This window comes from Drosophila biarmipes, chromosome 3L (genome assembly GCF_025231255.1).
Source record: "Drosophila biarmipes strain raj3 chromosome 3L, RU_DBia_V1.1, whole genome shotgun sequence".
NCBI classification, from domain to species: Eukaryota; Metazoa; Arthropoda; class Insecta; order Diptera; family Drosophilidae; genus Drosophila; species Drosophila biarmipes.
The window spans coordinates 13551322-13577409 of record NC_066613.1 but is presented as its reverse complement, the minus strand read 5'-3'; the positions used below and the strand labels follow the sequence as shown (position 1 = coordinate 13577409).

The 26088-nt window shown below is 44.4% G+C and overlaps 2 protein-coding genes across 2 annotated transcripts; one reads left to right on the top strand and one right to left on the bottom strand.

The window, feature by feature from the left end:
* Positions 1 to 24960, bottom strand: LOC108028658 (fringe glycosyltransferase). The gene is made up of 7 exons (XM_017100585.3): positions 24638 to 24960; positions 18420 to 18824; positions 10699 to 10747; positions 9519 to 9621; positions 1830 to 1968; positions 828 to 1002; positions 1 to 763 (listed from the first exon to the last, which is right to left on the bottom strand). Exons 1-7 carry the CDS (start codon positions 24767 to 24769, stop codon positions 528 to 530), a joined length of 1239 nt encoding a protein of 412 aa, XP_016956074.1. The 5' UTR covers positions 24770 to 24960; the 3' UTR covers positions 1 to 527.
* Positions 1959 to 3323, top strand: LOC108028659 (uncharacterized). Its single transcript, XM_017100587.3, has one exon. The coding sequence runs from the start codon at positions 2067 to 2069 to the stop codon at positions 3207 to 3209; it is 1143 nt and encodes a 380-aa protein (XP_016956076.1). The 5' UTR covers positions 1959 to 2066; the 3' UTR covers positions 3210 to 3323.
* Positions 24961 to 26088: the final 1128 nt, after the last annotated feature.

Genomic DNA, 26088 nt, shown 5'->3' with positions numbered 1-26088 from the left:
TTTAATAAAATATTCAGTTTTTATTTAGGCAAACTAAAAATTAACAAAATGGTTAAAACATTCCTTAGTTAGTTAGATCTACTATATACACGCATATTGCTAGTTTAGGCCAATATTAGACTGCATTACAGTATTACACAGCAGAGGGTCAAGCGGTCTCTCTGAAGCTAAGATAACTTAAACGTAGACTAGACCATTAATTTAACTACGCACTAAGTCGATTGGAAGAATCCGCGTAACGCTATAGGGAAGCACTTGGAAGTGTGTTGAAATTGCAGAACTAGAGCTAAAGTATAACTTATACCATTAGGAAGCACATCTGTCCAGCTGGAAGCTGCTCAATATATTGTATATACAAAGAACCTTTCTCGTTGCTCGTATACCATAAACTTAAACTTAGATCACAGTGGCGAGATTTGTTTTTGACGCCTGCCCCATCGGTTCACAACCGATCCAGCGCAGACGTACGCCTGCAACAGCCTATTGGGATCCCGGGATTCTGGGATCCTAGATCACCCAGTTCCAGTTCATCTGGGCGGGCAGAAGCTGAAGTAGGGGAAGAGCTGGCAGTGCAGGGAGTAGAAACGCTTGGGATCGGTCTTGAGATCGAACCCATCCACCTTGATCACATTCCACTGGTTCTTCATGTGGGCATAGCTGAAGGACACCTGGTCCTGGAACGTGTCCTGGCGAATGAACTCCATGGGCTCCAAATGCGAGTGGAAGTTGTCCACCACTGTTAGAGGGACTTTCAGTAGGTGTTCTATAAAAAACAAGAGAGGTTAGTATGGGTTCAGGGTCTTCTACAGTCTCCAGACGAAACTCACCTATTATAAAACCCATGGTGACATCATCCGGAAAACGTATCTTGTCGCCGATGCTGATAAACTTGCCGCCACCTGCTATGGGCAGCATTTTTAAAGTCAGGGCCCGACTAAGACAGAAGCCAGCGCCACCAGTGGCGAACCAGAAGGTTATCTTCTTGTTGGTCGTGGTGTTCTTCTGCGGGTCCAAGGAGAGAGAAGAAAGAGTTAAGATTAACGGAAGAACTGGCTTATGAATGGGCCCCTTTGCCAACCTAAAGAGGATGGCTGGACCAAAGGATAAACTCAAATAAATATCCATTTCGGTCCCATTTCTGGTTTTTGGCATTGGCCCAGAGAAAATTGACTCGAAATTAAACGAAAACAAGAGCCCAGGCTAAGCGAAAACCCGAAACGTGGCTTGATTAATTGACCATGTAAATGGACATGTGCGAGCTGGAAACTTAATACATGGGTCTGGCCAAAGCGTAAGCCGAGACTTGACAGGATCTTTCTCCCGCAAATGAAGCGTAAAGTTTGGGGTTTTTTAATTATGCACGCTGCTGCGATCAGGGTTGGACTGCTGTGCCATTGAATGGGTTTGGTCCGCCAGTCTACCTGGCCGCCATCCCTGGCTAAGCTAAGCTCAGATAAAACCATGGCCTGCACATTCATTACGGGATCAGCTGGCGATATTTCAAGTGGCCTGGCTTGGTTTTCGGTCGGGAAAACGGGTTCAAATTCGAACTCAAACTGGGACTCGGATCCAGGCTGCTGCTGCTTTTGCTTGTGCTTAGGCTATTGCTTTTGCCGCGCCAGATCATATCGGTTATTAATGATAGCCTGCGCTGGCAGCTGGAAGCCAAATGGCGGCATAGACAAATGGCCATGGTGGCCACATAAATAACGGCCACGGCTCGCTTTTGGGCCGGGCCAGTCGGTAGATGGAGAAAGGCGATCGCGGGCTGTCTTGTAATTACGAACTATATAGGAAAATATGCAGAAATAACTGGCATTTGCACTTACGCTGTCCAAGTGGATCTCCAGCGGCGACGAGATGCTCGGCTTGCCCAGATACCAATCCACACTGGGACTGTACTCGTCCAGCAGTTTCACCAGCCGGGGCACATTGACATAGTTGTCATCGTCAAAGTGACAGAACCACCTGGAAAACAAAGAGAGATCCACATTAGAACACACAGTTCATACAGAAAGTCTTAAAGTTATATATATTTTGAAATATTTCTAAACTTTTCAACAACAATGCCCGCTCACGTGGACCTAACCCTGGAGGAGATGACCAGGATTGCCCTGGGTGTTCCCGAGCTGACCCATGTAAACGTAGCTGTCCTCCACAGCCTCTTGAATGTGCTGCTCAAGAAGCTCAACTGCCAGAATGATGTGGTCAGGATCAGTGGCTTCGAGGGCAAGTGCATGGAGCGCATCCTCGAGCAGTCTAAGATCTCGCCACTGCCCTTCGACGTGGAGGCAGTGGTGCCCATTTCCGAGCAGCTGGACAAGGTCCAAGAGCTGGAGCAGCGCATCAAGCAGTTGGAGTGCAAGTTGGAGTGCCACTTCCAGCAGATTCGCATTTGCAACAAGGCCAAGGACAAGAAGTACAAGATCCACCTGGCCGAACAGTATGCATCCCCCTGCGAGGATCTGTGCACCGTTTGCGATGAGGACAACAAGATTGCCTGCAGCCTGCTCGCCAACATGGACTTCATGAAGAAACTAATGCGCCGCATAGCCACTCCGATCCTGAACCAAATGGAGGAGGTCAGCCAGAAGCTGGAAAGATTCTACATCACTCTCAAGAACTTCCTCAAGCAAACCGAGGATCTCTTCAAGCGCTTGGAAATAGTCAAACAGTGTGTGGTGGAGATCGAAAACCTAAGGTCTTTGGTTCAGGAGTACAATCTCACTTTCCTGGGCACCATGGAGGAACTTCAGGACATGCTGGACAGCAAGTTGGATAAAGTCCACATGCCGGCTTTGAAGAAGTATATACGCGATCGTTTTGATGACATCGATCGGCGTTTGAGATTGATTGAGGAGAAGGATGCCTGTCCCAGGGCTGCTGGCTTCATCAACAATGGCTTGTGCTGCCTATCCTGTAATAATCCCAATGTGGGTGTCGATGTGGGTCCCCAGACCATGGGCGTTTTCCCCGATGCCCCTGTGAGGAATATGCCCCTTTTGCCCACTGCACCGCCGATCAATTGTCAAAAGACCGTGGTCTGCCGATCCGTGGAGAAGGAACCCACTCTGATGGTGCGGGTTAACAATCTCGACCTGAGTGTCCTCGCCCATCGACTCAATCGTCCTGCCAAGGGCAAGGTCTGCAAATTGCCCGAAGCCAATGACGCCATCTACGGCGTTCGCAATTCCTGTGTTTCCGGTTAGTTACCACTCCGTTTTACTAGTCCCAATCCAAATCGATGCGTTTAAGCAATAAAGCATAAAGTTATGAGTGTGCGGACCCCCCCTCAAGACTGTTTCCGTTAAGCCGCATAAAAAGTGCACTAATTTAGATTGCAATTACCGGGTTGGAGGTACATATAGGTGTATATATAGACCCCGATAAAGATCCCAGTCAAGTCCACGAGTGCAGCTGCAGTTTTTATAGTGACAAACGATCAGCCATATCCGGTAGCCCACGGTGGACTAATGATGGCACTAAGCGGCAGCTGAAAGGTCCGCGCTGGCCATCATTATCGTGGGGTTTGGGTGCAGTTCCAGTTCCCAGTTCTCCCTGTTCGTCCACGGGGATCCGCGGCCTTTGGGGAGACATTGGACTCCAAATGGGGGGAGCTCGATGCAGAGAAATTTGCAAGTCATACTCTACAGAGTTCTGGGTAATCAGGTCTATGTTTATCTTAATCAGCAGCTTGTTTAAACCGAACATTTTGTTGAAGCTGTGAACGTCTATCTCAGAGATAATATCTATTTGAATAAAGCTTTTAGGTGAGTGACTATCCATTAAGGCATGGACAAAACCGTTAAGAGATCGTGGTGGATTTCATAAAAGTATTTACAGAAATATGACTGGTAGATAGTGTAAATTGATAGTGCATTTTATTTCACTTAAATTTCAGCCAAGAGTATCTTCACTTCGACCAGCCAAGCATCTTTCCTGGCTCCTCGCGACTTTCGTTGAGCTCGTAAGTATTCAATAAAATCGAATCGAATCTTGGAGGATTGGCTTGTCTTGTCTTTGCTTGTCGCTGCGTCTGTTGGGTAATTTAATATAATTTTTATTGCATAAGCCTCGAATAGATGGAGGTGGAGGGGGCCAGTGTGTGTGGCTGCTGCTCAGATTGTGGAAGCAACTCCTAAAGCCTGGCATTCATAAATTGCCTGCCTGGATGATGTTGCCGCTGCTGTCTACGACTTTGGCTTTGGCTGCTGCTGTTGTGGCTGCCACATGCGATACCTGTGCGAAAAGGCCGCGACTCCCCAGCCTAACTCCCTCTTTATATCCCGCCCATACGTATCTATCCCTCCCTAACTCCGACTCCCGGCCCTTGCTTGCTTCGTGACGCATAAAAATGCGCGTTTAATTTGCTTAATTATGCACAGAGCATAACCCAGTCCCCCTCTTCGAAGACTTAAATCGTAGGCAGCTGCTTTCCCTCTTCGTTTTCCAAATTGAAATCTAGACGCTAGTTTATGTTCGTTGTCGTTTAATTAACGCTATCCCCCACCCCGGCCCACTCTTCGATTTCTTTGGCATTTATGAAAATGTTTTCATTCGGCGGTTCTTTCGATTTGGGTTATCGATTCGGGGATCGCTGATGGTGGCTTTCCTTTGTTTCTCCGCTTCGAAAATTGTTTGTTTGTTTTGGGTTTGCCGGTTTTCTGTTTCTTTGTTTATCTGTGCATCGGATTGCACTAGAATGCACTCGGAAAAATATATATACGGTATATTTATTAAATGAAAAAAAGTTAACGTATTTCAGAAAACACCAGCATAATTATCTGTTTAATCGGTTTTAAAATACATTTAAATATATATAAATGTTGCCATCATACTTCATATATTTTTAAGAAGTGTAATTCTTTTATATATCTAGAAAGTTTAGAAATTCCTCCCAGTGCATGCGAGTGTGTGGCCGCTGGCCGAGAAAAATTGAAATGCGAAACGAGTGCAAACTTTAGTTTATTTCCATAGCCGTTTTTCCAATTATTTGCGCTGCTGCAGCAGCTGTTGGTTCCTACATGGCCGTAGCTTTAACCCATGTTGCTGCTGCCGCTGATGTGGGCAGATTTCGATCAGTTTGCCAGCTGGGCTCTGGCTCTTTCTTCGAGCCCCGCCCCGACCCACACTTAACCCCCTTTCACCCACTAAAAAAAGGGATAAAAAACAAAAATCGCTGGCGGGGCGTTGGCGGCTGCGTCGTCATTCCACATTGCAGGCGAAATGAGTTTATGTCTGGAGCCACAATAAAAAATGATTGACGGGGCACTTCAAGTCGGCCGAAGGAGATATATCTGGAGTTGCAGGCGTTTCAAGACCGGGGCTTAATAGATTTCGCATTAAGAGCGGCAGGCCGAGGCAACTTAGTAACGAGCGAACAGGCCGCGCTAAAAGTATTTTGACAGCCGGCCAAAGATAAGCGATCGCCAAAAACCTCGACAGACGACGATGACGAACTGATTTCATTCGGTTCGGGGTTCTGGCTGTGGTTTCGGTGTTGTTTTTCCATTCCTTTCCCAATGAGACAAGCCGGGCTCTCCTGCAATTAGCCATAAGTCAGCTGTCATCTGCCCGAGCAGCGGAAAGTATCTCGGGTCCCCGGATCTCGAGCCTTGAGTTTCGAGTTTCGCGGATTGATACAAATCAATGTGTCATTATGTCCGTGGGGACAGACATACAAGATATTTACATTAAGCGGCAGTCCGACCACTTAAATCAACCAAAATGTTTGCCTCATTAACGGACTGCAGCGAGAGCTGAAAGGGAAATTAATCTTCCCACTTCGAATGCAGTCTTTCGATGCTTTCCATTGGGAGTGCACAGGAAAAGATACTGATTCTTCACGGCAAAGTAATATAAAATATTTAATGGAAATACTAAATCTTATATTTTATTCAGCGGTAAAGCAATAAACGCTTTCTGCTGGGCGTAAAAACGAATTTGATGTAGAAGTGTAAGTTTAAAAAAAAAGAAAAAACACCTCTTCTAAGCACAGTAATTAACAAAAAAAATATTTTGTATTCATTTTAAATCCTTTTTTTAAAAACCTTTTTATATCATAATTGTTTTCTGTGCATCCAAATGAGTCAGATATCAACGAGGCTGTGCGCCTGCGCATCCACAAAAGCATTTCTCTTGGGCGGTTGGTCAAACAATTGAAACGCATTTGTCAACTGGCGTCGTCCGCGGTTGACAAAGCAAATCATTAACTCTGAGACAGTGTATCTTTGTATCTGTATCCCGTGGATGCGCGCACTTGAGCCCGCAAATTGAAGGCAATTGCCGGCGATTATGCGAATTTCCGTGGGTGTGCTGGTGTGTTGGCGAGAGGCGCTAATTGAAATGTAGAGCAAAGCAAATCCACTCCACTTCCCGGATGTGGAGTAGCAATTGCATTTCCTAGTCCAACTCCAATATGCATATGCATATACACATATATGATCTGTTGCTGTGGCAATTGCAGTTGCAGTGAAATTGCCTGTTTCCGCTGCCACAATTCCGACAAAGATTTGATTTTTTCCGTTTGTGGTACATGCGGCGACAATGTCAACAAATGCATGCTGTTCTCCCTTTCACCAGGGAATCAATTGAATAATTGGGATTGTTGTGGTGCTGCCACAAGTGGCAAATAAATGAAATTGATGCCTTTCTAAGCGGCAAAGGCGGCAAGTGGGGAAGTCGCGTCCCCTAAAGGAAAAACTGCCAGCTTCACACGCATCTCTGAGCGCTCCCTATAAATAGCTGCCCCTGGCCGCAAAAACCGTGGAAAAGAGGGATCATTTTCTCACACATCGAGCGGCAAGCATATGGCTTTCCACATGGCATTTCCACATAGGGTGGCTCCCCCGCTCCAGCCAAGAAAGTGCATTAGCAACATCGAAACCACCGATTAAAAGTGTCGCAGCCATAGATGGATGAACGAAGAAAATGTGGTTCGAGTCGAGTGCGAGTGCGAGCGACTCTATTATTTTATGGCTCAATGTGGGATTAACCCCAAGTCGGTTTCGGTGCCCTGGGAAATTTCCTTGATGAACCGTATCGAAGAGCCGGGCGAAACCGATTCCCACGCACCCACAGGCTCTGAAGTAACATGCAGCAGTATTAACATCATCATCAGCAAACTTTGATTGATGCACCAGTCCTTCGACACCATTTCTTTTGCCCCGCACAAACTGTTTGCTGTGAATATTACGCATATTACGTGTTGTAATTACACCGTGGGTCTCGGGTTTTCGGGTCTTGCCGAAAAAGGAGAGGCGCTCTTATTATGTCAAAATGTTGATTACGAAACGTGCCCGGTCGGCAGAGTATCCGTGAGATGCGAAGCCTCGCATTGCAATCAGATAAGTGGCCGTTTATACAATTGCCTGACAAGTTTCGCCAGCCACATTAGGTGTGGCCTCCAAAAGGCACACACCCAAATCAAAACGAGCACACGGCGAGGAGATAAATTAGAACTTGAAACGGATAAATCGAAAGAGATTAGGCCAGGCAGCTGGGAGAATGGAATTTAGAGTCGAGAAAACACACAAAACTAATTAATAAAGAGCCGAGTGTTTTTTGGCCCTAAGCCAAAGGCAAATGTCGCGCACAGTGGGGCACATCGAACCTTTGGCGCCTCCGTGGCCTGGAATTTCCACACATACACGTTCATAATTGATGATTGGTTTTTTTTATCGCTTTTTGTGGGAGTTCCGATGGAGTCTTGAGTGACGGGCCAGGTCATCGCCTAGTTGTCTCCCTCTATGACTTGCAGTTGCTATTGTGGCTGCTGTAATTTTAATTAAATTGCACTAATTGTTTGGTATTATAATGGATACCCAACACCGACAGGCAACAGCAACAGCAGCAGCAGCAACAGCAGCAGCAGCAACAACTGCAATTAGCCATTCAAGGCGAGCGAAAGGCGTTCCCCCAACCGCTGCACAGTGGGGCGAATAACTCAGGTTTTATGGCAAATAAATTCACATAAAACGCAATTAAAAGAGATGCCTGGATTTGCATTTAATATTGCTTCTTTGCGCGGGACGCCCCACGGTTGCCGAAACCAATTGCGAGCAACATGTTGCTGCCGTGCGTAAGAGTCGTTCAGCAGCAACAGCAGCAACATTCGGTTGTAAAAAGCATGGGGGCAGCAAAGCAGCAGCACAGCAAAAGCAGCCAGGCAGCGTGGCATAATTGCCAGTTCGAATGCACGTTAATTAACCTCTTTTTCATGTTGTGCCCGGGTTTTCTTTTGGCCAGGGACTGCGATGTTGCTGGCTGCCTGCCGGTCTTAAACGCCGCCAATCAGCCAGAAGGATGCCCGGCCCGGTTTCCTGTGCCACCTGATACCATTTCATATCTCGTGTACTCTCATTTTTGCCTTTTCCAAGTCGCAGTGGACCCACCAGCAGCAGGAGCAACATAAACAGCAGCAACAACTGCCTCATCTTGCTCATAACTGCACATTTTCATTGCTGGCCATTTATTTTGTTTCAACAATTTGTTGTAGTGCCTGTTGCCGTGGCTATTGATTGCATGCTCCGCGCTCCCATAATGACAGTTTCAAGTTCTAAGCCAAAACGGCAAGTCAACTTAAGATGAAAGCCAGCCAGCCATCCAGCCAGCTAGCCATCCCAGCTCGTCTCGTCATCGTCATCATCCGAAGTCCAAGCATGTCCAAGTTGTTCTAGATTTCTTGAGGTTGTTGCTGCTGCTTTTGCAGCTCCTCGGTGTAATTACAAATAGGAGGAAAAAAAATTATAAGAAATAAAAGAGGAGAAGAATTTCTAGGCTGCTCCTTTGGGCGCTGGTTGAAGTGTCTTTTCTGGTCTGCTCCTTTTCTTCCCCCATCTCGGGCTCGGCTCTGCGGTCGCTGGACAAGTTTTGAGTGGATGTTGCTGTTGCTGCTGCGTCTTAATTGCGCAAATTAGAACGCATGGCAGCTGCAGCACAAGAACTGGGAAACGAGAGCCCAGCGCCGAGAACTGGGTGTTTGTATTGCCCGTGGATAGAATGATGGGCTTCTCCTGCGGTCGCTTATTAAAAGCATTAAAGTCTATTATTACGGCCAGCAACTGCGAGACCACAAGGAGTCATTGCTCTCCCTCTCAAGTTGTTGAGCAGAAATGCATCGAACGAGCATTGGGCCCTGTAAATATGACAACATTTTAGGGTTCCACCGGATGAGATGCTGATGATGTTGCTGCTGCTGTGGCTGCGGCAACGTGCAACCTGACCCCTTAACTCTCCAGCTAACGCCATAATTCTGCATGAAATTGCAGCTCAGCACACGTATGGATATCCAATCAAGGGGAAATTACAAAGTTGGGACTTATATCTTCTTGATTCGTTATGGATGTGCCAAAATCGTAGCGTTTATATAAGCATCGATGTTGGTTTCGATAAAGCAGAGCATTTTTAGCTTTTTCAGTAAAGTAAAGGCAAATTAACACGTATATAGGGTAATGTTAGCGTGATAATAAAAATTGCAATTTTAGATTTATCTTTTATGGGCATGTAGTTCTACTCACTTTTTGCCGCTCTCCAGGAAGACATCCAGTTCGGCGGACATTTTGCAGCAGAGCGCCTTGCGAAAATGTCCCTGCGAGCACTTCGTGTTGATGAGATGGCCCTCTGAAAGGAAGCCAGATGAGAGGAGAGGCGAGGTGAAAAGTCTGATAAAGATTGGTAATTAAGCGGGCCAACAAGAAACAGAAGGAGCCGGTGGCCGGTGGCCGATGGCCGATGGGCCCCACATCTATGTTAATTAACTAAAAGGTCAGGCTTCGCAGCTCGAGAACGAACAGTAGCTTGTTAGTCGAGAATGCCGCTCATATCCAGCGGATACATTTTGTATCGTTTGACAGCCGCCGCCGCCGCCGCAGATAAAGATGCCAGGGAAGCACAACAAAAAAAGGGATAAAAAGGCGAAAAGCAGAGCAACGCACAAAAAGTTTTGCGCCTTAATTGGATGAAAATTGTTGAAATTTTTAAACACAAGACAACGGCGACTGGAACTTATCCTTTGTCCGGCCAGCTTCTGCACATAACTCAAAATCCCCGAGCGTGTTTAGCCGAATCCTTTTGGCCTAATCAAAATACCAAAGGAGTCTGTGAGTGTGTTTGTCTGCGAAACTTGAGATCGTCTTGGGGTTTTGGGTTCTCTGTTCTGAGTTCTGAGTTCTGCGCTCTTCAGTCTTCATTCCTCGTTCCCTGTCCGCTGGGGTATGCAAAAATGAAATACAATTTTTTCTGAAGCGAAATTGAAATTTGAACTTTTTTTTAATTAAACCCCAAGAAAATCGAAGCGCAGCCCGAGCTGCAATTCAATTAAAATGCGGGTGAGTGATGAAGCTTCCTCACTCGCTCTGGCCCTCTATGTGGCGTATGGAATTTATAAACTTTAATCGGTTTTCGGCCGGTCCAGACAGTGGCCAATATTAGGCGGAGCTGGGGGCGTGGCACTTGGCTGATGTGAAACTAAATTGAGAACGGGGCTAACGAAGGCAGCGAAATGAAAGGCAAGGGATCGGGTTCGGGATCCGCATCCGAATCGGGATCGAAAGGTAAGAGGTCGGCGTTTGGTCAGGCATAAAAGGCTGTTGTTCTTTTGTGATAAATTCGTTTTTCTTCCTCGCTTGGAAATATAATTTTTCGGCCAAAGATGATCGGGGAGAGGGGGTTAAATAACTAATGGCTTCCTCTACTCACTTGTCTTCTCCTGGTAGTAGTGATCATCCGTGTCCGTGAAGAACCAGGTCTGCAAATACGGGAAAGAAGAAAATAAGCGTAAGTCGATCGATATTTGCATAATGTGGTTCATGTAAATTACAAGAAATCGTAGCATGGGAACTTCGGAGGGCCTACTTCCACTCTTCAGACGGCATAATTATTCAGACACAAAAAACGCGTTCGGTCAGCAGCTTACAAGAAAGCGTCCAGCGATCAGATAAGAAGATTCCCACACACCCTGTGTCTTCAAAAGCGGTTCGAGAAATAACTCAAGCAAAAAGGCCCCCAGAAGAAGCGTCTTTTTTATGCACCGCTGACTCCGGTAGGGTTCTGAATTCCCAGGAGGTGAGTGTCTTTCCCGCTCATTAGTGGCTTTCACCAACCACCAAGTCGCATAATCTATTTCGCGAGGGCTCTCTACCACCTTTTCTGGGCCTAATAAATTTGTTAGTCGAACAACTCAATTGGCTGGGGGTTTTTCCCTTAATAACTTTTTGCCTGTGCCTGTGCCTGTGCCAGTGCCTGTGCCCTTGTGTCAAATCAGGCGAAAATCGTTTTAAGGCTTTGACAACTACACGAACAGCTATATAGGCGATGTTGTTGCTATCCATGTTGCTGTTGGCCATGTTGCTGTCGTCGTTTCGTTTGGGAAGTAAGAGGTACGGCAACAACTTGGGCAAACAATACGCCCGCTCCACAAGCATTTTGAGCAACGACTTGTAACAGTTAGAAAGTCAACGTTTGCCAGTTTGCCAGTTCGCCTCCAGTTGGAGTTCTTTATCCACAACATTGGCAAAGGCACACACACGTTGGCCCCTGCTCCAGTACTCCAGTATACCAGCAGCCACACCAAACCAAGTCGTCTGCTGAATTTTCATGGATTTTTACCAGATTTTCCCCCTTGTTTTTTTGCTTTTAGTCTGCTTTTTCCACTCTTTTCTTTGAAGAGTCGTCGGGATGGTTCCCCGCTTTGGGGCGAAAAATGTTAACACCATGTTGCCGGCTTGTTGTTGCTGGTGTGCTCCTATTGTTGCTGGTGTTGCCCGTGCTGCCTGTGTCGCTGGTGCTGCAGATGCTGCTGCTGCAGTTGCAGTCCGCACTTGACTAGCTTTTAATTTATGTGACTGTTCCAACTGTTGACAAACAGCATTACAACGTGTTTCGCAAATTTATGGCGAAACTTGGCCGCTCTGATGGAAGTGTCCCATAAATAGAGTTCTTTAGAAGGCCGAGTTAATTGAAAGCAGCGATTGGAAATGCGAGACTGGAGAAATCAGGGAGGAAGAGGCTCCCCGGGAGAAAGAATTGCAGGGGAGAAATCGTAAGCTATCAATGGCTGAACACCAGACTCAAGTGAACTGAGAGATGATAGCATAAACATCTAAAAAACACGGTAAACTGGTCAATACTTGTATGATAACAATCTCTAGTTTAGGAAATATTTAAAGTTTAAAGGATTTCTAATTTCTATATTAAAATTTCTCTTTTAAGAGTTTCATTAAAAAATGGTTCCTATAAAATTCCCTATCTCAACTTTCATTGATTTCTGATCACATTTTCTGCTTTACAACCTACCTCCCTAAAAGCAAATGAAATCCAGTCAAAGGATTTAAAGTTCATAAATTTGGCCAACACTTGGTGGAAATCTGTTCGGTTTCTGCTGGATTTTCATGGCGTGGCATGCACTCAATTGGAACGAAGCGATTGCCACAACAATTCGTTATGTTTTCGGCGCCCAAGAGGGAAAAAGCCAACCGCTAAAAAGGCGGCCCAGGAAAAGCACAAGCCAAACACCAGCTGGCCAAGTCGACGGCCAACTTGGCCAGCATGGAAACAGCCGCAACAAGCAATGCATTTTCAATGGCGTCTGCGTCTGCGGCTCCAAACTGCAGCTGCGGGCCAAAGGCAACTGTGGCCAACCATTTGGACAAACCATTGAAGCATTTTTGGCCGCTAGCGGTTGTTGCTGTTGTTTTCCCCCTACCAATGTGCTTTGTTTTTCCTTCTTGGTCGCGCTAAAATTTAATGCCCACCCTTGCAAAAACCCCTCGATCTCCCCCCATCCTCACCCGAAGTCCCCACCTGGAAAAGCACGTGGGGTGCGGTCAGCTAGCCGCGCATTTTGTCTGCGGCTGCAGCTGGCCTTCCATCTAGACCAGGCCCAAACTAAACAACTCCGCAGCACTCCGAATGCCTGAAAAACCGAAGCCGAACACCACCGCTTTTGCTGTCTGCATTTTTCTGCATTGGCCTGGCCCAAAACGAAAAGTGGCCGAAATTATTATCTATGAGCGGGGGGCGTGGACAATGGATATGCTTTCCCGAAATTGTCCAGTGCAGCTCGGAGACCAAGTGAAAGTTGCGCCAAAATGAACGGTCTCAGGATGTGACTAATTTCGTCAAGACTTCCAATAAGATTGCCGCTGGTCGGGGGGCAAATGGTTTTATTGATCGACTTTGGCAAGTTGGCCGTCGCTGAACTAATAAAAAACCCATCAAAGTTAGATGGCGAAATTTCGAACGGTATTTGTTTTACCACTCCGCTTATTGGGGTTATAAAAACCAGATACAATGTGATTTTGTTGCGGTTGTCCGATTTTAGTACTCTTTTACATACTATCCATTAAATTTATTATTATTAGGCATCGGATATATCAAAACTTTAGTTTTTATGTCATAATTAAAGGATGATTAAGATGATATCACATGTAGTTCGGAGTCCCATAACGCGATAATAACCAATCTTGAACCTAAAGACCTATTAAATCTCAACAATAATTTATCTTGCCTTTCGAAAAAAAGAAATCACTTTAAAAACCATAAATTACTCTCCAAGAAGTCATACCCTTCGTAGACCCAAGTGTTTCCCATAACTATAGGCTCATCAGCACCTGGCAACGCACACGCATCGCTCAATTCAGGAAGCGACCACAAGTTCTGGGCGTTTCGCATTTTGCGTAATCTTCTCCAGCTACAAAACCACAAAGGCTGAGATTTTAATTATGGGTTTTTCGGGTTTTCTTTGTGGGCCTGGGACACGACCCTCCCTTCGGAGCACCTGCTTACCCCGGGCCTCGAGATCCGAAGAGTAAGCCCCTGGGGCAACCGAGGCACAAAAGTGTTAAATGCTCTGCAGAAAAACCGAACCAGAAACAGAAACAGGCAAATGAATCAATTACGTGATTTGTTGTGAGTCAAAGCAACGCTCCGACATCGAATAGAGGAGGCATTCAGAGAGGTATTCCACTCAGCATTCAATTAATGCGATGGCAAAGTGATTAAGAGCCAATCAACCGGGATATTCTGAAATCGAATTCTGTGCTGTTTCTGTGGATAAACAGCAGAGGCCATCATGCACTACATATATGTAGGTATTCAAAAGCACGTGTATTCAGATATGTTCACAGCGCAAATATGAACTGACAACGAGAACCATTAAAAAGGAAGTTGCATGCGGGCTTTTGAGGGTTAAAGAGTGGGCGGGGATGGGATGGGATGAGATGGGTAGGTTGGACATCTGACGAAATTGTGTCGCCGCCAGCGGAGGAAAAAGTAGCAACAATTGAAATTCCAATTTATTGCGAATTGAATTCAATTGAAGAGCATTGAGAGCAGAACTCAAACAGAGCAAAGGCCCGCAAAAGTTCAGGCACGGGCTGTTACTATACGATAAATTCTGAATGGATGCGAATGCGCTTCATGTGCAGTGGGTTTCAACAGAGTAATCACTAAAAAACTTACGAATAGCAAACCTTAATATAACTTAGTTTTTAACGAATTTTGTATTATTACTAAGGAAGCTACAATTTAAATATAAAACCAGCAATTATCTTAAGTTTTTTAATTTATAGATTATACTAATTATAATAAAATGTATAATCTGGAAAAAATGATCTCCTCCTCAAGGAGATAAGCAAATTTTTTCAATTTTTTCTACAATATTAAAAGATAGTTAAGAGAGAAACTTTTCAAATTCAGTCCAACTATTTCTTTGAGTGTAGGTTGTATAAATTCGTGTGTCTTGTAACCATTTGTAACTCATTATTTTAACCCTTTCCAAAATTGATTTAATTGTTCCCACATTTTCGAACCGCACTGTATGGGGCAAGTACTATATAGACATCTGTTGGTTTTATATTTCTGGTTTTATATTCTATGCGTTGGCGGCACACTTTCGGTACCCACTACCGACCATTGTCATTAATTGGCCTCTAATTGGCATTGCATGCTCATACACATGAATCCGCATCCGAATCCGAGGCAAATCAAAGCGGGCAGCTAAAAAGCTGAAAAGCTCAAAAACTTGAACAACGAGATCGAGATGGCAGGTCCATTTCCTTATTTATGAGCAGCTGACGCAACCAGATACACATGGTACATAGTACCATGCATGGCACATACTAGGGGCTGTTTTGGTGATTCATCATGGGGCTCTGGACGGGAATGGCTGTCAACGGCCAAGAACTAGGAACCCAGAGTCCAGGGCCCAGACAGCGCAGTGATTCAGCCGTGCTCAAGCCCACAGCAGCGATATTAAAGCGCAAAAATGCCAGCAAAGGAGCCGAGTTAATGAGATTTAAGCCGCGGCTGTGGGACATGGCGCGTTATGAATTTAATGGCCTCAACTGGGGACCGGCGACACCGAAAATAAAACGAAACAGAAAATCAGCACCGAATGGTCTAACAGAGTTTTACGACACTGTTTTTCCAGGGAGCCGTTGGCCAAGTACATGTGGGCCTAATAAAAGTGTGCGACGAGGGCTTTCAAGAAATCTGGTTTTTCCCCAGAACCCAGGTGAATAAAAAGCAAGACTGGTTCCATGCGAATCAATCAAACAATAAGTCAGGCCTAGCCGAAACCGAACAAACTGAAGCTTCATTAAAACTAAATAGTAAATCAAGACAAGCAAATCGAGACAATGACAACCACCCACAGGAACACTCCGTGGACAAGCTGTCACTCTGTGTTTGCTGATCCATTCAGGGGATTCAGAGATTCAAAGATCCAGAGATCCAGTGCTGACATTTGACATACGTCCGCTGGCCCAACAAATGAGGCAGAGACTCTGGCTTGCCACTGTTTGGCTGCAAAAGTGCATGCAAATCGGGCTGCTTTGGAAAAACAGAGGGAAAACCAGAGACCTGGTAGCCAAAGTCAGGCGGTCCAGGTCGAGGAAAAGCCAGTGGCAGGCCTGCCAGTCGGCAGTTCGCCGGAAAATAACCAAGTGGAAATAAAAACGAAAATGCAAAGCGATTTCCCCCTGTCTGAGCCGCAACGGGCATTCAATCAAAGTCGAGCTGCAGCTACGGCTCTCCGGTTTTGGCCAAAACTGTTTACAGTAATTTATGCTCATTTGTAAGCATGAAAAATTTGAATCATTCATCAAACGACCGACAAACAAGGAGTGGAAGGGGGTCCGTGCTCATGGGTTGTCAAGTACCAGATCTCTTGATCCGAAAAAGTACAAAGTTGCCGGGGTTCGAGTGGTGTTCTGACCTCCAAATAGTACACTTTACATTGCGTGTAAATGGTTTTTACTTTGATTTATAAAGACATGATCAGCTTCGAAAGGTTATTGTAAACGTTCCACCACTTTAAAAACTGTTTATACTTTGAGTTCTTACAAGTATTATTCGTTATAAAAGTGTTTAATTCATTAGGAAGTTCAAAGGAAATGTATTGAGACCTAAAATATATCCGTCTATCAAAGAAGTACTTAATCAAAAACAGCTCTTAGTTAAACTGATTCCGAAATAAATGTGACCAATTTAATTAATTAATTAACCACATTAAAAAGTAAAAGGTACCTCTACTGGAGAAATAACTACAAGTATATTAAAAATGAATTAATAATCTCTTGAAAACCCTATGAAAGTCAATATAGAAAGGCTGTCCAAAGTCCCCTGTAATACCTGCTCCCCTGGGTTTCTAAATTTGTTAATTTACCCAATTGCAGCCATTTCTGTGTTCCCAACAAAGGCAGAAGAATAGCCACATCTTGCGATCCCCATTCCGAGGCATCCGAAAAAACAAGCTCAGCATCGATTGAACATCGGGTTCGCCAAGTCAGGCATTTTGCCCTTTTATGGGCGCTGTCTTGACAACAACAAACAAAACATTAATCAACAGCAACAATAACAAAGGCAGCAACAAGCCGTCAACAGCAACAACAACAGCAACATCACAAGCCACAGCCAACTAGCAACAACCAACAATTACAACAAATTGTTTTCAAACGATGCTGCGCAGCCAATCAAATCGAACGCAACTTTTGAGTAGCTGCCTGTCGCTGCTCCACATTGCTGTTAACCACAGAGCAAATGACGTGCAACAACAAGAGCCACAGATTTTCCATCAAAATAATTGGCCAAAAGCAAAGGAAAATCGAGAGGAAAAGATGTGAGAGAGAAAAGCAGGGGCGACATGTTGCTGCTGCAGCTGTAAAATGTTGCAAGTGCAACGGGTGCAACTTTAGTTGCTGCTTGGCATGTTGCTGGTTCAATGTGGTTCGAACGCTTGGTTCGGAAATTCTCCCGATAGCGATAACCCTATCTAACTTTATTTTTTAAGTACACTCCTAAGAAACATAGTATACTCAAGAATTTCACGACCAATTTTAATATTTGTTGCTATGTTTTTTACCCATTGTGGCTTTTACCTAATTGAACAGATATAGTTAATTTAAACATTTTAAAAATTTAATTTATGAAATTGATCAAAAATATCAAAAATTATGCCTTGGTTTAAATATTCTCAACTTAAATCACGCCATTTATAATGCTTTGTTTTCAACCTTTTTATATTAGGTTTCAATATTCAATTCAACATTTTAAATACAATATTTAAAAATGTATATTTTTTATTATTATATTCAATCAGTGTACTTTTTAAACCCCTTTCCGTTCCTAAGAGGCTTGCAAATACGAGAGAAAACCCCTTTTATTGCTGTTGCTGCTGCTGATGTCAAAATGCCTGTGGAAACGTGCTCGTCAAGCATTTTTACAATTTTCCAAAAGGTACAATACCCTCCTCTGGGGGTTATTTATTTGTGTTTTCGGTTCGTGTTTTGTTTTCCGACCGACTCGCCTGCAATGCCAGTCAGCAACGTCAACCGAGGGGACGAGTGCAGTTTTGTGTAAACAATAACAAAACACATTTGTGACGCGTGATTTTGCATAAGTTGGCACTCCGTTTCCAGACGATATTGCCGTTGTGGCAGCAGCACTCGAACAATGCCCACAATAAATATATCCTTTCACCACATGAAAACCCCATTGACCGAGCAGAATTCGATTATATTTCGGTTTGGCAGTTGGACAGTTTAGCACTTAATGAAATCATAAACAAAAGCGATCGTTTTTGCCTAAATCCCCAAATGCTATTAGCCATTTTCGTGGCCAGTAAGCCCCAAATGAATGAAGACATTTTTATGGCCAATTAAGAGACCGCCAAAAAAATAATCATAAATAGCCAGACATAAAATTAGCCAGCGAAATCAAATCAATTCCCGCCAGCTTAAAAACTCATTATGCAAATTGGCCAAACCCCGGCCAGAGTTGCCAAAGATCTCCATCTCGATCCCTCGATTTTGGCCAACCTTTCGAGCTCACCCCACTTAGCCAATTGTCGCCCACCCACCTACAAGCGACCTGCCAGGAAATTAGCTCCGAGCTAATCGCCGATCGATAGACAGACTCACCTGATCGCGGGCCAATTGGAACCAGGTCTTGATGATCAACGCCAGCCGGGTGTCGTGATAGTTCTTCGTCGTCTTCACGCTGATGAAAATGTCATCCAGTTCGGTCACCGGCGGCTGCGGCGTCGCAGTCACCGCTCTCTGGGACAGATCGTGGAGCAGCTCCCCGTTCCGGCTCCTTCGGGCCAGTTCCGTCAGCAGGGTGGCCGTGGGTCGCTCGCTGACCTCGATGTCGCTGAAGTTGAAGCTGCGTATGTCCTTGCGGATGATGACGGTGGTGGGGGAGGCGGCCGGAGCTCCCGCCCCCGGCTGGGTGGGCGTGGAGGACTGCACGTATTCCTGGAGCAGCTGGTCGCGATGTGTGGTCATGGGTTCACTGGCCAGGCCATCCACCTGGCTGTGCGGCACCTGCAGAGAGAGAAATTTCGTTAGACATGGGATGAATAATCTTTAAGAAGTTCATTATTGGGAATTTTCTCTAACTTTTACACTTAGACAAAACGGAGTTTAGAAGTGTGTTTCCAAAATAAATAATGATTTTTTTCCATTTGGAATAAACAAATAAATTGAAGAGTGGAAAACTATTTATTTCTTGTTCCTAAAAGAATGTAAAAGTCAGAAATGTAGTGTGTACTTTTTGTAATCTGGCAAGACTTTGGTATTTGGAAAAATATTTTTAAAACTATTTGGAAAATACAAATAGTGTTCAGTAACCAAAAGGTAGTTATAGAAATTATTTCAATTCCCAATTATGGATCTTTTTAGATACAAAATATATGCAATTTATGTTTGATAATATTGAAAGGACTCCAATTTTTCCCAGTGTGCGCCGGAAGAAGTACAGAAAGTGGCGGGGGGCTAATGTAAATTTGTTGTGTAAATCGCACGTAGGGCAATAAAAAGATGAAGACGCCCCCGCTCTATCAGAGACACTCAGCTCGAACTGGGACTGCGCACTGGGCACCGGGTCTGGAGTCCGGGGACTGGAACTCCCACTCCCCGACTCAACTTCGGGCATTTTCACCTGGCAAACAAAGGCGAACTTCAATGGCAAACAACAATGGCAAACAAATGAGCGGCAGCAGGCAGAATAAACAACAGCAACACCACCATAAATGCTGAGTAAGAGCAAACAAACCGGGATCGGGATTGGGATTGGGATTGCTATAGGGTTCTGGATCGGGATTTGGGTTCGGGATCGGCATGGTGAGGGCCAGAGCAGAGCAGAAACCCCCTGAGATTGCTGTGAGTCGGAGTGAACTGCTTGATTAATTTCCACTGATAACAGGTTCATTTGCTTTTGTTGTCGGCGATTCTTCAATTGCTCTTCCTCGAGATTTCCCCCAGTGCTCGTTTTAATGGGCCCCGCCACGGAATCGGGGACAGGTGGGGCGTGGAGTTTCGCCCTGATTGAGGCGGCGATAAAGGTGGGAAGTTCACTGCTCGACTGGGTAATACCTCGGGTGAGAGGCGACAGCCCAGTTCTAGCACTCTATGCAAATCGGAAAGCAACTTCCGCTATAAATCTAGCTCCGGCTTCCCCGCCTTTGTCCCGAAAGAGATTTCTCTTTTCGGGCCCCGCTGGCTTATATTGCTTCACACGATATTGTCTCGTTGATAGCGCGGCCACAAGTTGGGCTCATAGAATTTTATTGCCGCACGATCGACAGCCAAACGGTGTTCAATATAATGGCAGCTCCCTGATGAGGAAATGGCCTGTGAGTGAGACGATGACAGTGGCAGGTGTAAACTGCCGATGGGAACCCCAAGCCCACGAGCCCGAAAAGCCAAAGCAATTAAAATGTTGAAATATTAATTTGATAGTGGCAGAAAAATTGCGAGTATGGGAAATCGTTGCAGAGATTTCTGTGCCCAAGAGAGATAGCAAAGAAGTCGTGACTTGAGTGAGGGATTCGAGACTTTTAAAAACAGTGAAAGCCACCGAGTGGGTTATATAACGCGGAGAACGCCTCTTTCAATTAAGCGGGTTCCGTAAATTCAAGGTTTGGATTGGATTAGAATGTGAGCCAGTTCCAGTCCCCGATCCGATATGATGCACGTGCATGTATGCAAATCAAGTACACGGACTGCGGACTACAAAACAGCAATGCTTTGTGACACTTTTGTGGGATTTGCGAATTACTCGAACGTGATGAAACTGAACAAGCGCAGATACATATACATATAACTACAGTTGCGGATTCTGATTCAGATTCAGTTCGAGATACAGATACAAATGCGAGTCCGACGCGTGTGCCCATATATGCAGGCCGCCTGCGCACTCCGTCAGATACAAGATACAAAATACAAAAAAAACATTAAAAGTACACTAAAAAAAGGTTTGAAATTCAAATGGATATGCCATAAATAGTAGGAATAATATTTGACTACACAAAACTACAAACAGTGTTTTAGGTCTCCGATTTTAGACTTATTTTCTAATTTAATTTGTAAGCCCAAGTAATGTAAGACACTTCATAAGTTCCAACACTTTAATTATCTCCAATCATATCAATTATTTCTCTAGGTGCACAGCATACAAGTACCAAGCGAAAGGCGATCCAATAGATGTAAAGCCAGAGCCAATCCCAAAACAAATTTAACACGGTCCGCACAATCGCTGCCCCCCACCACGCCCACTCGAATGACTAATGCTTCATTAGCCGAGTGATTAATATGTTTATAAACATTTCCATGTCAATTAATAACGAGCAGGCCAAAAGAATCGGGCGGCGAGGTGCGAGTGAATGATATGAAAGGGCGCCAAATGGAATCTACCCCCGATCGACCTGTGCGAAGATTAATTGAGTTAAACTCTGGTCTCATAACGGAAAACATAAATCAGCGAAATCGAAAATCAAAGGCATTCCCCAGCCGAAAAAATGCAATCAGAACCATTCGCCTCCAGCTGGGCGAGCGGGAAAATCTTCATTAAATGCTGTTTAACAATATTATCCGTAAGATACGAATCTAAGATAAGATACACACAACAGCAGCCAGGCCGCCAGGCAGTCAGGCCGCCAAGCAGCCAGGCAGCCCAGGCTCAATTAAGCGACCACCAAAAGATACCCAGATACTCGTACACTCGGTTGCCCAGCTGCAGATACTCCTCTTTTATCAGGCGCCTTCCGCAGCTTAATGTCGTCAACTTTTTCGGGCTGATTATGTGAGCGGGAAGGCATTGTGGGGCCGGGAAAGGTATCTGAGCTCCAGCCAGCTGCATCGAGTTGGCCATGGGAAGAGCAGAGCAGGCACCTGCTTTTGGCCTGGCCAAAAACAGGAATCACATCATCACATCACAGTATCTTTGTGTCTCTGGCTGCCTGGAAGGCTTCTGAGGCCACTGCTTTCCTGAAGCTGATTTGCATGCTCCTCAGCTGAAGAGTTTGTTAATGTTATTATGTATTTACCCTGCACTGCGAAAAACAAATTAAATATGCAATTTTTTCTTACTCTATAGGATTTCATTTTCCATCATCAATTTACTATTTATCTCGACAGAAAAAAGATTTGTAATTGAATTACCTACTTTTTAACTCTTTTTAAATATGATCTTAAATAAACTAATCCTAGAAATGTACAGTATTAAAATTACTTTGTATGAGTGTTCTTATGTATTGTGAATGAACTTTATGAATGCACTTTATTGATTTTTCCTTTAATATCCCTTTTGAATAAATCACCTTATGGCTCAGTGTAATTCATTTTATACCTACATTGCATCTTTCCCTGCTGCATTTAAAATCTTTAAGAATATTTGTACTTATTTTGTTACCCAATGTGATTCTTCTTAGTCTAGTGAGTAAGCATCACCAAGTAAACAAGTCCATAAAATTAAATAAAATATTTCAGTCTCTAATTTTCTACCAAATGTTTAATTATTTAAACGTTCCATTCGAATGTGACACTTTAATTCTCAGTGCAGCCACTGCCAAACTACTCGAATCAATCAGCGACTGATGGCCATTCGGCGCGCCACTTTAAACAAATTCATAAACAACCAAATCGTTTGACGATTATTATTCATTTCGTTTATGATTTATGCGTCAGCAACACGCGACATGGCGACCTGGCGACGTGAGTTGCAAACTGGACGTGGACATGGGACATGGTACTGGGAACTTGGAGCTGGGAACTGGACAGGGTGGGGTTGGACCCCCACCTAATTTCGAAATTATTGCTTTATCAGCCGAATGCCGAACCCAGTTTAGTACGAGTATGTGTCCAGTCAACTGTTCAACATTTCGAAGAATCGAGCCAAGTCAAGTCAAGTCAACAAACAGCCGTTTTTGCGCAACATTTAGAAACAGAAAAGAACACTCATAAATAAAAAAATAAAATACAAAAAAGAATTAAGCAAATTGTACATGGCATGCAGTTTTTTAACTGGGACAAGTCACAGACCTCCGATGGAGGAACTTCAATTGAAAAGACCAACAACGACCCACAGCAGTTGTCGACAGTTTTTTTGTTATTTCTTTTTTAATCCGGCTCAGCATTTAGTAGTGCGATGTGTGTAGCACTAATTTCTGTCGAGTTTCCGGTTAGACTCCGGACCAGAAAAGAACACACATATAGCAACTGGAAGATCCACAACGGCAGCAACTACAACAACAACATCAGCAACATTGTCCGAATTAAAACAACATAAAGTTTTTAATTACACTAGAAGCAGCAAGCGAAAACATTACAGAGGAAGGGCCACAAACTCGCAGAAGCCCCAGAGTGGAGCAATTGAGTTGCAAATTGAGGAACCGGAAGGTGGTGAATGGGTTGGGATTACATGGATACTCTCGAGGATGCAGGAGCTGATTCAATTATGAGCTCAAAACTCTGTTGCCAGGGGCGTACTGTGAAAGTTGGCAAAGCCTGGATTACTGATCGAAGAAAGGGGGTGCAACCTTCAAGGCAGGCAAAGTTGGGTCATAGAAGAGCACTTCTCGGTACAAAATACAGACTTTTAAATTGGATTAACATTTTAAAAGCCACTAAAAGCATTTATGCATTGTTTTTATAGATTCTTCCCAGAGCTTGTCAAAACATCTAGACCAGCTCTAATTTCAAGAACTCTAAAAATATACTCTAGATACAGATATCTCAGGAAAAGGTTTCTAGATCTAGAAAGGAATGCAATACGAGGCGCTGTAAGCCAATTCCCACGGACCCCAACTATTTGTTATCTGCGATGCGACTGGCAAGATTCTGCACTGGACGAATCCGTTTGGCTCCACCTCCTTGGAATTGCCCCTCCCTCAGCCGCACGTTCGTAATATTAGCACACAATATTTTATTACACAAAAATTTATGCAAAAACCGAAGTAAAAAAGGAGAACAATAATAAATGGGGAGAGAAGACAGGGCTCAGAGCCCTGACAGGCCCTGGAAACGGGCATCTGAAAGCTTTGGCGACGCTCTGCCGACGGCAAAAAAATTGAGGAAAAAGTGGCTTTGGGGATCGAAACTGGGAATACTCTTGTGGGCTTAACAGTCCTTAAAAAGCTGTATGATATAGAGATTTTAGGTACTTTTAAAAGATTCAAAGGATCATCTGCTTATACCAATTAATAAGACAACTTGGAAAAAGTATTACGGTCAATTAGATATGATATTGATAGATCTAACCAAAGCTAAGAGTTTTAATACTGGTTTTAGGAACACCTGGGATAGATTGCCTAAATTCTAGTACTTAAGGATGCACAGAGGTATGAGAAAGAGGTATAATTCTTATGACATTCCAACTCTTTGAAACATTTCATGGATTGTGATAAAGGCAGCCTTAAAACCTCACATACCCATTAGTATTACACTCTACATAAAGAGTATGTCCTTTTAAGAGACTTCTGTGCAAACATTTGAACTGAATTATGATACCCCCTATAAGGGTATAAAAGCGCAAAAGCCAAGAACCGAAACTGTTTTATATGCAAGGCAAGGGCGTAAAAGGTTTTTTAACGGCCAAAGCCGGACGTCGGACGCATGCGCAGCTGCAAAACTCAAATCGCCGGCGTTGATTTATGAAAGTGCACGAATCGTCGTCGACGATCGGATCGGAATAGGGATCGGGATCGGAATAAGGGGGGCTAATGCAAATTGTCTGGCCTTTCTGGGCAGAACTTATGCAGATCACCAAGTACACACACGTATGACAGTTTCGCGGGGCTCAGAGCACCCACGCAATCGGTATTTCGCCCACTCTGGAGAGCTCAGAGCCCAGAACTCACTTGGATGCCCGGATATCCGTAGGCGCTCTGGTAGAGCAGCAGGGTCATGTAGACGACGGCGACGGCTAACATCATGGCTTGCAGGATTCGCTTGAAACGTTGCGGCAGCGAGAGCACAGTCAGGCTCATCATACGATTACGGGCCACTACGCGCACATCGAAGCCCCTCGGTTCGATCACTAGGTTTTGGCTATATCTCGATATTTTCAACTTTTCGGTTCTTTTCCGCAGGGGGTCTTAGTTTTACGAACTTTGAGATTTTTCGAAGTTTTGAATCTTTCAGATACCGTTTTCCAACACGCGCGCACTGACGTCTTGCTGGTTGCAAGCTTGGAAAGTAACTGATTGTGGAAGCGCGTTTCGAGTTGGCTCGGCGGCTCGGCTCTCCGTTCCAGCGAAAATCGTAAACAAAACAAAAACCAGAAAGACCACTAGGGGTGAGAGTGAGAAGAGAGACGAGGAGAGAGAGATCGAGCGAGATAGACCTGCTCGAATTGGAAGCGTGGGCCGCTGCAACTGCAATATTCCAATGGGAGCACACGCAGGCGCTATCTTTTCGATCGCCGCTCTCTCTCTCTTTCTCAAGCTCTCTCTCTCTCTCTCTGTGGGGCTCGCCAGCTCTCTTGCTCTGCTCTCTCCATTCTTAGCTTGTGCCACAGTAGCTGGGGCCTGTGTGTGTGTGTCTCCTCCCGCTCCGCCCACTTTCTGATCAGAATCGGAATGGGAGTCCAATTCGCCCGCCTTTGAAGGTCCCTTTTTCCGGTTGTGGCCTACGTATCCTTTAAGTAAACATAGCTCAAGCAACTTGGCAGCGCTCCAAATCCGGTGATTCCTTGGCAATGCCATATATCCAACCTCCCTCCCTCCCCTTTTGTACTTGCCCCTGCCACGCCCGCCGCCCCTCGGCGACGACAATTCCATTAAAAGTTGTACGTTGTCACTTTGCGTTAACTTATCTGTGGAGCATGTTGTGCGATCGCATTTTTATTGTCGCCATTGTCTCCGGCTCTCTCCGTCTCTCTTTCTCCTGCCTTTTTACCCTGCCCACACAGGGTAGCCAACATACACTTAAGTCTTACACTCGGAAAAATATTTAAGGAAATAACTTATAGCATAGAAAAAGGATGAGAAGAACTACAGTCATTTAATGTTACTAACTATAAAATGTTGTTTAAAAAATACTTATAGTTGAAAACTCCACCATTCTTACATTTTATAAATTTATAAAAAAAATTTGCCAGAGACGTTAAATAAAATATATTCTAATGTTGTCCAAAGATATTATTTCGAGTAAAAGGCTACAAGTTTAAAGGAAATTTAGTCTCAGTTAAAATAACCAAAAATGGTATCAAGATGATAGCACACTTCCTAGCTTTTTTTAAAAGTATTTACTCATACTTTACTCGTCCTATTTTGAATTACAACTATAAAACTCAATTTATTCCCTGTAA

Excerpts from the sequence above, each read along its gene's own strand:
- LOC108028659 (XM_017100587.3), top strand. The coding sequence starts at position 2,067 with ATGCCCGCTCACGTGGACCTAACCCTGGAGGAGATGACCAGGATTGCC.
- LOC108028658 (XM_017100585.3), bottom strand. The coding sequence starts at position 24,769 with ATGATGAGCCTGACTGTGCTCTCGCTGCCGCAACGTTTCAAGCGAATC. Across the intron at positions 10,748-18,419 it reads TCCAATTGGCCCGCGATCAG|ACCTGGTTCTTCACGGACAC; the intron begins GTGAGTCTGTCT and ends CCGTATTTGCAG. Across the intron at positions 1,003-1,829 it reads TGGAGATCCACTTGGACAGC|AAGAACACCACGACCAACAA; the intron begins GTAAGTGCAAAT and ends TTGGACCCGCAG.